General features: G+C 41.6%; 1 protein-coding gene across 1 annotated transcript in view; it reads right to left on the bottom strand.

The window, feature by feature from the left end:
* Window positions 1-12755, bottom strand: part of pde3a (phosphodiesterase 3A, cGMP-inhibited) — a 476982-nt gene that overhangs the window by 9184 nt on the left and 455043 nt on the right. Inside the window, exons 14-15 of the mRNA XM_078553602.1 lie at window positions 8569-8730; window positions 6929-7172 (exon numbers count right to left, since the gene is read on the bottom strand). Of these exons, the coding sequence (XP_078409728.1) occupies window positions 6929-7172; window positions 8569-8730 (406 nt within the window). The remainder of the gene's footprint in view (window positions 1-6928; window positions 7173-8568; window positions 8731-12755) is intronic.

Here is a 12755-nt window from a genome sequence, read left to right as displayed (position 1 = left end):
ATGGACATAAAACTAGAAGATATCCCAGAGAGGGAGCAACTCTGCGGAAGGGAACAAGAGACCCCAGAGGTTGGGCAATTTTGTAGAAGGCAACAGGAGACCCCAGAGGGAGGGCAACAGAAATTAAACAGTTGGAAGAACAGTTGATTGTCCTACAAGATCAGATGCAAAAGGAATGTGTAACCATTCATGAAGAAATGAAGACTGTCTTGAACAGCAGAATGGAAGCACAGCAGAAGAAACGCAAAGAGGGCTCAGGAGAAGCCTTGGTGATCGGAGAGGCCTCACAAGAAGCCCTGGGACTCATGTGTAGCTGAATACAGCCTGGAGACAGGAGCTTGGATAAACTCCAAGGCAGCGTCAGCTCAGCTAGCTGTCTAGCAAAAAGCTAAGGGATCAGCTGAATGAAGCTAAAGAGGCTTTGAAAGGAAAAGTTGTAGAACTTTCCAAGATGCGAATAGATAATGAAGTCACAGGTAGCTTAACAATCGAGCTGAGATAAACTGAGATTTGACCTGAGAGAAGTCTGGCCGATTGTGAAGTCAAAATGAAGGACAGGACCAAACTTTGTGGTAGAAAGAGGAAGATGAGAAGGAAGAAAGTTCTAAAAGGACAATGAAAAATTTAACAGTTGAATCATTGGAAACTAAACTTGCTCATTTCCTATTTCACTACAGAACAACATCCCACACTACTACAGGTGCAACACCTGCAGAGTTACTGATGAGGCACCGTCTTCAAACCAGACTAAGCCTGATACTTCCTAATCTGCAGGGGAATGTGGAGAAAAGTCAAGGGAACCAAAAAGCGACTCATGATTTGCATAGTCACAAGGGACAATTTACTGTTGGAGAAGCAGTATATGTAAGGAATTTCGGTGGAGGACCGAAGTGGTTGCCTGGTAATCTCTGTGACCGGACCATTGTCGTACCACGTGGAAGTGGAGGGCTGGATCACCCATAAGCATGTGGATCATTTAAGAAGAAGGGAGGTACACCAACAAAATGATGTTCCACCTGTAACCATTGCTGAACCTGTGGTTCCTGTTGAAGTTGCTCAACCAAGGACAGACATGCCCAATGTTTCTGTCGGAGTGGACGGCACTGAACTGCATGTGCCTAATGAGGTGCCTCATGATAATGCAGTTCCAGAGAACGTGGTTCCTGCTAAAGGATTGGAAGTCGTGGAGCTACGATATTCCACACAGATCAGGAAACCACCTGAAAGACTGAATCTGTAATTTCATGACCCGTGTAAATATTGTAATGAGATAAATATCCTTGTAAATACAAAATGTACAGAAAAGTTAAAGGGGGACGAATGTAGTAATTATAGTTTTGATAAATGTAAGACTGTAGCTTTAAGAATAACCCTGTGTTGTAAGATCACATGATCTATGTAAATCAATGAGCTAGCAGCGCGGGGAATCTCTAGGGGAGAGTTCTTCTTTAGTTATAGAGTTAGATGCACACATGTAGCTGTTGCTGCTGTCCTGTGAATAAAGTTCAACATTTCCACCAAATAAAGGTTGCCTGGAAAATCAACTCTATAAAAATGACATTTGGGGGCGAAATGTCAGATTGAAACAGAGTTTGAAATACCAAATTATGTCATTCACTAATGGAAGAGTTCATTTTCTGACAGTGTGTGTTCAAGTGGCAATAAATTAAAACTCCAGTGGGAATAGATCACAAACTAGCAAAGACAGTTATGTCAGCCCATAAAATAGATTTAGGACCATAATCCAGCTGCCAATCATAGAACCTAACACTGAGACTAATTTAGAGATCGCATTAGATTTGTATTTTGTGGCAGTAACATTGCAATAAACAAGCCTGCTGATTGTAACTATACATTTGCTGACAGTGATACAGGCTGCTGATTGTAGCTAGATCCTTAAGAGTATATTGTTTGTGCAATGTTTGTTAATAATTTTTAGCAACAGGTGTTTAATAAATTCTGTTAGATGAACAGATACAGTATAATAAGGAATTTATGACCCTGTGATAACATCTCTCTCCCCATTGCAATACACTGGTGTTTCACAGCAGAAGGGGCACACAATCCCCTGTATGAAGTTGAATAGCACAAAGTGATGGGTGGTATAGAGTTTGTGATGTTCGAGTTTCCAGTGAAGTTCATAATTTATTTAGTGATTTAGAAAGATACTAATTGAACTGACGCTGCACAATCCATGCAAGCCCATGAAAAATGTGGAGCCCTGACAATGACAGATGGTAAAGTGGCTCATAAATAATACCCTTTCGTAGAGTTGAAGAATGAAATGTTCATAGTGGAAGAAATAGTATACATAGCTGTAATCCATCCAATAATTATTTCATCTTGGCTTTTACTTTTCCAGAATGACTGTGATTTTTCACCTGGCAGAATTGAACAGAAGCTCTTGTGACCAGAAAACAAGTACTGAGTTGGTCTCTGCAGTGCTAAAAATCATAATTCTAGCTTTTAAAAGGCTTGAGTTTTTAATTTATTCTTTCACGGGGTGAAGGCAACTCTGGCTAGGCCAGCATTTATTGCCCTTGAGAAGGTGGTGAGCTGCCTTCTTGAACCACTGCAGTCTATGTGGTGTAGGTACACCCACTGTGTTGTTAGAGAGGGAGTTCCAGGATTTTGACCCAGCGATTGTGAAGGAACAGCGATATATTTCCAAGTCAGGATGGTGAGTGGCTTGGAGGGGAACTTCCAGGTGGTGGTGTCCCTATGTGTCTGCTGCCTTTGTCCTTTGAGGTAGGAACAGTCTTCGGTTTGGAACTACCGTATGTTTGCTGCTTGCAGTTTCTGAACAGTGAGCTCTCAATCCCAGCAGGTCATGAGCTGGAGCCAAAGGGTTTCCCAGAAGGATAATGAGGAGCAAGTGGTCAACTGACTGTCTTGGTGTACCTCCTGGGAAAAATACGCAGCAGCATTGACAGAAATTGGAGCACCTCATTTTCCCTCTGTCTCGGGCATGGGTGGAAAATGACCGTTCATCATTGCTTTGATGAAAACTGCTATAATACAATGTGGAGAACAGAAGGCTAAGTTCATTTGACATTTCAGGGGAACCTTAACAACTTACTGATGACTTAAAACTACTGAGTACTGGGGTCTCCTCATGCATTGCTGATGAACTAGGATGTCATCAGGAATGAGGGTTCACAGTTTATGGTATGAGAAATCAGGACTTTTTCATTAGAATGCTTGAGATTAAGAGGTGACCCAATAGGAAGGAAGTAATCTTTGGGTCTGTGCCTGAATATACTGAACCACAGGTAGGGAGAATTGGGAGGGCAGCGCTCCAACTCAAAACAACCTACGCCATTGTGCTCCTTAGAAAATCTCAAGGAAATTTAACTCTCCACTGCTTCCTACATTACAAGGGTGACTACATTTCAAAATTATTTAATTGGCCATAAAGCGCCTGGGTCATCCTGAGGTTGTGAAGGGCAAGGTTTTTCTTTCATATGAAGTAGAACATTATGGAAGGCAAGGACAGGAATAAAAAATACACTCGAACTGTAAAGGAGGTACACAATAGAAGAGGGATACTGGTGTGTACTGGTGTATGTTATTAAGGATGGCATTGCAAATGACAAAACCCATGAAAAAAGGCACACAGAATCTTTGGTTAAGTATCTTGAGACAATGGGAGTGAAATTAGATTTAGGCGGGGACATAAGAGGTATGGAATTGAAACAGTCTATGCCCTGCTTGATATTTAGCTCTGTTGTCTTCAATAGAACTATGATTCAATGGGTCATTTTTTTTACCTGTTCAACATCTCAGCCTAATTCCACCCGCATAGAATACAAAAGCAAATAAGTAATGCTGAACTTGTAAAACACTGTGACTGTGAAGCATTGTGATGGAGAGGATATAGTGCCAGAAGCTCAGCTCAGGGTCTCATTGGATGCTGAAGCTGTGACAGTGGTTAAAGAGAGGGATGGGATTGGTGGCAAGAAAACTGAACTTGTGCCAGGGGTCAACACTTTGATCTTGTCATCGTTTAGCTAATAACTCACATAATTTGGTTACTTACAACACGACAATTTGCATTTTTACATCACCTTCCATATAGTAAAATGCTCAAGGAACACTATCAAATAACATTTGAAAATATTAGCACAAAAGCAAAATATTGTGGTTACTGGAACTCTGAAATAAAAACAGAAAATGCTGGAAATGCTCAGCAGGTCAGACAGCATCCACGGAGAGAGAAACAGTTAACATTTCAGGTCGATGACCTTTCTGATTAAAGCTCATCAATCTGAAATGTTAACTCTGTTAGAGAGGCAAAGAGGTTTAGGGAGGGAGTTCCAGCGCTTAGGGCCTAGGCAGTTGAAGACATGGTCACCAACAGTGGAGTGATTGAAAGCAGGGATGCCAAAGAGGCCAGAAATGGAGGAGTGCTGGGGTCTCGGAAGGTTGTAGGGCTAGAAGGGGTTACCGAGACAGAAATGGTTGAGGTTATGAAGGGATTTGAGAAAAAGAATTTTAAAATCGAGGCACTGCTGGACCAGGGACCAATGAAGGTCAACGAGCGCAGGGATGATGGACTTGACTGGAACTTGGTTAGATGTTCCATTCTGATGGGCTAGTTGGTGGATATCGAATACCTGGCATGAATCTTTTAGCAGATGTATCAGTGACATTGGAAAGGAAGAGGTTTGTATGGCATGTACAAAAAGGAAGGGCCTTTGAAAGTAGTAGGTGCAGGTGCAGTGTGTATGCTTGCAGTGACTTCAAAGCTGTAGGATTGGGAGTCAAAGAGCCAGTTATCATGGTGCCATTGCCAACAGCAGCACTGTAGTGACAATGATTGTGTACAGTAAAATTGTAAATTTCACTGAAACCTGAGGAGGTATAAGTAAAGTTCAGCACCAAGATGAGCTTTAATCAAACATTTCTCACTAAGAATGGCATGTTGCTGTCCATGCAGTTCACTCTTCCGGAAGGCGGGAGGCAACAGGAGGAAATTCAATGTGGAGTTTTGATATTCATGAGCTCCAGTTTACTTGAAGAAATTCATTCAAGTGACGAATGGCTCAGTGATGTGAACTGATGGGACATTTATCTTGTTTATGGGATCTAGGCGTGGGAAAAATGGCTTTCATGTCTCCCCTAGGTAACAATGTCACTGCACATTAACAAATCTCATTCTACATAGAATTTTATAGTCTAGAAACAGGTCATTCAGCCCAACAGGTCTATGTCGTTGTTAATGTTCCACATGAACCTCATGCCATTTTACTTTATTGAACCCTATCAACATTTCCTGTTCATTTCTGCCTTATAAACCTATCTAGCTTCCCCTTAAATGCATCTTTGCTCTTTGCCTCAACCATTCCACGTGGTAGCAAATTTCACATTCTAATCAATCTCCGAGTAGGTGAAACATGTTGAGATAATAAGGTGCTGTGCAAATGCCCACCATTTTCCTTCATTTTTACTCAGCATAGTACAAGTTCTGTGCCACTGCATGTGCCAGCTCAAGCTTCAGAAATGAGCGCATGACTGGAGGAATGAAGCTAATCGCCAAGAAAATAGACTACCTAATGTGTACTGGAAGAGTTGTTAATTTTCATCACAAAAGTGCTAAAAGCCCAATTAAGGTTCAGATGGTGAGGTGAGCAATGTTATAAAGAAACAACTCAATGATAAGGGAACAAAAAAACACAAAGAAATGCAGATGAAGAGATGCTTAGTACGCAGCAGCATCACAGCATAGCACCTGACCTATCTGATAGCATGTCAGCAGGCAATGTGAGGAATTATCAATTAAGGTACATTAACCAAGGATGAGATTCTGCTACTAATGAAGGGAGATTAATGTATATAATGATGAATCAACATCCCACATCATCAAGGTAAAGTGGAACAATTTACATTACAGCTGCATTTGCTGAAAGCTACAGGAATCCTTGATTGACTCCGTTTGAATGCAATACCATGGAGATTAATGTCTACAACAGCTGTAAACCTGAAATGGGGCTGATGTTTCTGTAGTATTGCAAACAAATGCTAAATGCACACATTATTTTGTGTATTTACACATAAAGTATTAGGATTTTCATCTTTTGGTGACCCAATGAGCAAAAAAGTTCCTCTCCAATGCTGTACTGTTCAATGTTAATGTCTTATCAATTACATTATAAAGGTTTGTTAATGTCACGTCAATTACATTGCTAAGGTGACGGGTATTAATTGTCTTTGAGCACATATAAATAGGGGATAGCTGGGACACTGGGTTGAGTGGGAAGAGAGCTGAGATTGAACTAGTCAATAAACTCTCTCAATAAAGGAAAGCTCTGCGTCTTGGTTTCAGCTTCACCAACCTGCTTGGATCCCGTTAATATTCAATACCTACATTTTGTCATTTGAACTCTGTTGCTGTACTGCATTCATCAATAGGTAAGCATGACTCATGCGAGAACTATGGCACTACAAGAGTCTTCATTCCCTGACCTGCCCTAATTCTATAACAATCCATTCTCCGGCTTTTAGTGCTGACTTCATAGCGCTGGCGCTGGAAAGAAATCAAACCTACAGACACACAGCTTGCAACTGTGTAGGCCAGCCTTGGGCCAAGGTGTGACCATTGGGAAATCTCATGGGTCACTGAGAAGCTTAGTCACCAAGTGTGCACCTGCCTTCGTGGCACCCATTAAGCAAGCTGCACCAAGGCTTGAGGAATCGGCCAACAAATAGTGCAACAACAGCGTAGATCAGCTGGAGACTGTCACAAAACATCCACACATACGTAAGGCTCATAATCACATGAACTAAGCACTCCTCCTTTCCCTTCTATTTAAATATTTGACCATAAATGATTACATGATTGTCGAAAGGCAATGCCTTGTGCATAGCCAGTCATTTGGAACAACTTGAATTTCTTTTGAAGTTTTATTGAACAAGAAACAATACTCACTTGTTGTTTCCAAGGTTTCTGTGCCTTCCTCTTCTGTTGTTTCGGCCTCCTCATCCTCCTCCTCCTCCTCTTCCTCATCGTTATCCTCTACCCATCTACCTGGTATTAACCCTGCTGAATCGTAGGAGTTACATAGCGGCCCCACAATGTGTGTGATGAAGGATTCCTGAAGCTTAGCCAGCTGAGGGGCTGAGCGGTCCATGAATGGGCTAATGGGAAGCCCAAGGCTTGACTCCTCATCACCCTACATAACAAAGTGAAATCAGTTAGGGACTCTAGAATGATTTTACCCCCGGCTATTCATTTTCTCTCTCTTCCTCTCTGAATAAACATCATCAGTACAATTTTTGAACATGGCCGCCGTGTGTACCATTGACAGGATGTACTGCAGCCCTTCAGCAAAGCTTTGACGACAGGACCTCCTAAACCCATGGCCTCCACCAGCTGGGAGAACCAAGGCAGCAGGTGCATGGCAACACCACCACATGCAAGTTCCCCTCCAAGTCACACACCATCCTGCCATATACATATATCATCACTGGTTCATGATCACCAAGTCAAAATCCAGGACCTCCTTACTTTAACAGTACTGTGGGAGCACCTTCACCACATGGACTACAGCGGTTTAAGAGGGCAGCTCACCCACCATCTTCTCAAGGGCAACTGGGGGTGGGCAATAAATTCTGTGTAACACAATACAGGATTGGTTTTCCACACAGATACCCTATGTGATGCCAGACAGGCATATTTGACCATTTCTGTGCTTGTGGAGTGAGCCATGTGGTTAATATTCCAGTTTGAGGTCATGAATGTGGTCTGGACATCCTCTCAGCTTCTGGTAGAGCCCACTACTAGGAAAGCTGGATTTTGGGTTGTTGCTGGAGTTCAACAGCCTAAAGCCCTAAAACCAAAAGATCCATTTTAAAAAGGTCATCTAAGGAAATAATCTTAATTCCAGCAAAACTCCCACTGTTGAGATCCTAGGCAAATCCCACCATCAGTTTTTGGGCACCCCACAAGTGAATAAGAGGAAAAATGAGACATGAGATTTGGGAACGCCCGCTTCTCACTTCATTTATACATCAATGCTGTGCTTGTGCCCTACTGTGGGCATATGGCCAATACAGCTTACATAGAAATCCTCTGGACAATGTAGTGAGGCAGAGACTTGTCTCTTTACACGTTTTATCATCTGACTGACCAGTATTTTCTACAAAAATAGGCCTACTTCCGAATTCTTATGCATGTTCATAATATGTAAAATTAGATTACAGGAATAATCAGATATCAAGTGAACCTCTAGCATTTTTTTAAGGTATGATTTCCTGATCAGTTACTTCTAGCTAACAGTGGTGCTCACCAGCTGGGCACCGGTGAAGTAACTGGGGGGGCCAACAAGCTTGCCCAATCATTTAAATGAATGGGTAGCAAATCAGAATCTGCAGCTCTGTGATATCTAAGGTAGTGAATGCCACTCCCTGCTCGGGGTTTCCAAGGGCATATGCCCTACAATGTGTTTCTACTATCCTGATCTTCAAAATAGAGGCCCTATGCCTTCTTTTTGACTGATCGCTGGCAGAAAAAACAGGTGGAATAAGATACAAGCAATTCATTCATCCATTTATAGCACATTCACTAACCTGCTCATAAAACTCATTAACAATGCCTTCAGTCCATTTTAAGTGCAGCTCCTTGCATTTGGCCGGCCCATTGATGTCAGCGAGCTTAATACACATTTGACAAACTAGCAAACGATCGTTTTCATTGGCCCAGTCAATACCCGGTCCGACCTCCTCATTGACCTGCAAGTGTTTATAGTAACGAGAGTAAACAATTACAAAACTGAATCAGCAACAGTATCTAATGGATAGAGGGCCAGTGATAGTTGGAGGCAAAGAAGAGATTGTGAAAGATGTCATAGACAAAAGGACAAAGGGGTGTTGACGGTAGTGATATTAGCTAAAGGATGTGCTCATGATGACATTAAGGGTAGAAAACAGGATGAGTTTTCTACTATGTCTCCACATCACTGGCCCTCTATCCAGCTCTACCTGTCCCACCCCCCTCAAACAGCTTATATTTCACCTCATTTCTAGTTTTCCTTAGTTCTGATGAAGAGTCATATGGACTCGAAACGTTAACTGTGTTCCTCTCCGCAGATGCTGTCAGACCTGCTGAGTTTTTCCAGCTATTTTTGTTTTTGTGCTAAAAATGATTGTAGGAGATAAGAGAGTTTTTCTATAGGAATGGGCCTTTGTTGTTAATTCATACTTAGAAAATGATTTGTAGAATATAGGATAAAGCAGTGTGCGTCACTACAGAACTGTGAAAGTCACTGAAAATTGTTGACATGCCAACTTTTATTATGTATTGACAGCATGTATTGTACATTAATATTTGCTGCTTATTATCACCACATACTTCACATTAATGTGTACTGTACACTAACATTGCTGCGTATTAACTCAGCGGTGGCACATTAATAGTACATTAACACTGTGTACTGTACACACAGAGGACAGTCTCCTTTTCTCTTCAGTGTCACAGAAACACAGTATACTGGACCCAATTTTAACTTCATGCAGGCGAATGGGTTTTGAGTGAGTTAAAACTTTGCCACATTTGCTGGCAACTGGCAGCAATATTACCTTAAATTAAACGCTACATATATAAATCTATATTAACATTGATTTGAATATAAAATAGCATATGATTTTTAGTAATACATTGTATAATGGAATTCTGCCTAAATAATTTTCAGCTTCATTGCTATTAAAATGAAACTCTTGATCCAGTCATATCTGCACATATAATCCCCATTAGAGTGTGAAACCATTGATTATTATTCAAACACTGATGCACTGATTTTATTCAGTCCAACAAACTGAAGAGAAATAATTTGCAGGGTTGTTGGGGAAAAGGTGGGGGAGTGGGACTAGCTGAGCTGCTCTTCTAGAGAGCCAGCATGGACATAATGGACTGAATGGTCTCTTGTGCTTTTTGAATTTATCATTCGATGAACTATTTCTTGAATAAAAGCTTAAAATGCTTAAACCCACTCAACTGTTGAGTTAACTGGGCTACATCAGCTATTACATCTCTAATCCCACCTAATCACTGCAGGAGTCCCTCAGGGTAGTGTCCTTGGCCCAACCACCTTCGCCTGCTTCGTTAATGACCTTCCTTCCATCATAAGGTCAGAAGTGGGGATTTTCATTGATGATTGCACAATGTTCAGCACCATCTGTGACTCCTCAGATACTGAAGCAGTCCATATCCATAAGTAGCAAGACCAGGATAATATCCAGGTTTGATATTTATTATAATATTTACACCACACAAGTGCAAGGCAATGACCATCTCCAACAAGAGAGAATCTTAGCATCTCCCCTTGACATTCAACATTATCATTGCTGAATCCCCCACCATCAACATCCTGGGGGTTATCATTGATCAGAAACTGAACTGTTTATATAAATAAATAAATAAATGAACTGCCATATAAATACTGTGGTTACAAGGGCAGGTCAGAGTCTAGGAATCCTGCAACGAGTAACTCACCTCCTGACTCCTCAAAGCCTGTCCACCATCTACAAGGCACAAGTCAGGAGTGTGATGGAATAGTCTCCCCTTGCCTGGATCAGTGCAGCTCCCACAACACTCAAGAAGCTCGACACCATCCAGGACAAAGCAGGTTGCTTGATTGGCACCCCATCCACAAACATTCACTCCCTCCACTACTGATGTATAGTGGCAGCAGTGTGTACAGATGCACTGCAGCAACTTACCAACGCTCCTTCGACAGGACCTTCCAAACCCGCAACATCTACAACCTAGAAGGACAAGGGCAGTAGACACATGGGAACACCACCACTTGCAAGTTCCCCTCCAATTCACACTCTGCCCTGATTTGGAACTATATCGCCATTCCTTCAAAGTAATTGGGTCAAAATCCTGAACTCCCTTCCTAACAGCACTGTGGGGGCACCTACGCCAGATGGACTGCTGTGGTTCAAGAGGGTGGCTGATCTGATTGTGGCCTTAACTCCACTTTCCTGCCAGTCCCCCATAATCCATGCCTCCTTATAGATCAAAAATCTGTCTAACTCAGCCCTGAATATATTCAATAACCCAGCCTTCACTGCTCTCTAGGTAAGAGAACTCTGGGGTGGAGTACAGATATAACACCTTTTAAAGACATTGGCTCAGAATATACGTGGCTGTTCCAGCATGCTCCTGCTGTGATTTTGGCAGAAGAATTCTGTACAATTGCATTTTCCAAAATAATTCACTAAGGAAAACACAAGGGACATGACTAAACAGAGATTACGCCCCAAAAAAATCATGACTTTAGTATAGATAAGCTGGGACTCCCAGCAGTCCCAAGAGCTCAAAAGAAACAGCTTCTCAAGGACAGGTAGTACTCTCTTCTTAACAGCACTACAGGTCCTCCTACAACACACGGACTACACTGGTTCATGAAGGTGGCTTCTCAAGGGTAATTAGGGATGGGCAATAAATGCTGGTCTAGTCAGCGACACCCACATCCCACGAATGAATAAATTTTAAAAAAACTTATCCAAGTATGCCGAAAATCATTTAAGGGTGACTGAACACTAGGAAAGTATCATTAGATTGGAATGCGTTAATGTAGGATCTCTATTGAAAAAGGATGATAAGGCAGATTTAGGTAACTACAGACCCATCAGCCTTACTTCAATTCCATGTTAAATAACGCAGGCAATCGTCAGAATTTACCTCAAAAGATCATCTTTACATCAGTAAGTCAGTAAACAGCAGCCAACACAAGAACCACATCCTGCCTGACCAAACACTTGGCTTCCTTGAGGAAGTAACAACTTGAGCCGACTGTGAATAGCCCATTGATATGTTGTACTTTGATTTCCAAAGGACATTTGACGTGAATGGCTGTTGGCTAAGCTTAAAGTTGTGGGATTCACAGTAATCTTGGAAATGGGCAATAAATTGCCTAAAGGTAGTTAGAGGAGTTATGCTGGAGTGGTGAGGTGTTTTGGATGGGGTGGCTCAGGGTTGGGGCCACAACTATTTGTAATTAACATAATGACCTGCATTCTGAAATTAGTTAAATTTGAAGGTGAGACCAAATGAGGAAAAGCACTGGAATTAGAGATGGCGTTGTTGAAGGTGCTGGATAAAATATTTCAGTGGTCAGAACAATGGGAGATAAAATTCAATGGAGACAAATGTGGAGTACTACGATTGGGAAGGAAAAATGGTTGCTATATCTACTCAATGAATGGCACTATCTTAAATGTGTTGAAAGAGGCCTAGGAGTCTTAGATGTATATGATCAAAATGCCCAATTGATACAGAGCAGCAATCAACAAAGCCCCAAAAAATAGAAAATAAAATAGAGGGAGCCATGATCAAACTGTACAGTGCTGCGGTCAGACTATACCTCAAGTACTGTGTCCAGTTCTGGCCACTGATAGACAAGGGCGACATTCAAGTGCTGGATGCAGTGCAGTGTGTCAGAGTTATGACTAGACTTCTCAGTCTTGAAAGGTAGCATCTGAAAGGTGATCTTATAGAGATACGTATAAAGGCCAAATTACTTTAAAACAAATTGTAACTACAGGACAAGGGCTTCAAGATGGTAAAAGAGAAAATTAAGGTTATTATCAGGGAATTCATCCTCATAGAAAGAGTGATGAACATGTCGGATAGACTCCTGGATGAAAGTACTGGAGCCAAAAACAATCAACTCATTAAGATGCAATTAGTTGCTAAAATCAGGGACCTTAAATTCTTTCTTGAGGAACTCAGAGAGGGTTTTCACCTGTAA

Source organism: Cetorhinus maximus, chromosome 12 (genome assembly GCF_964194155.1).
Source record: "Cetorhinus maximus chromosome 12, sCetMax3.hap1.1, whole genome shotgun sequence".
Lineage (NCBI taxonomy): Eukaryota > Metazoa > Chordata > Chondrichthyes > Lamniformes > Cetorhinidae > Cetorhinus > Cetorhinus maximus.
This window is presented reverse-complemented; position numbering and strand designations above follow the sequence as displayed.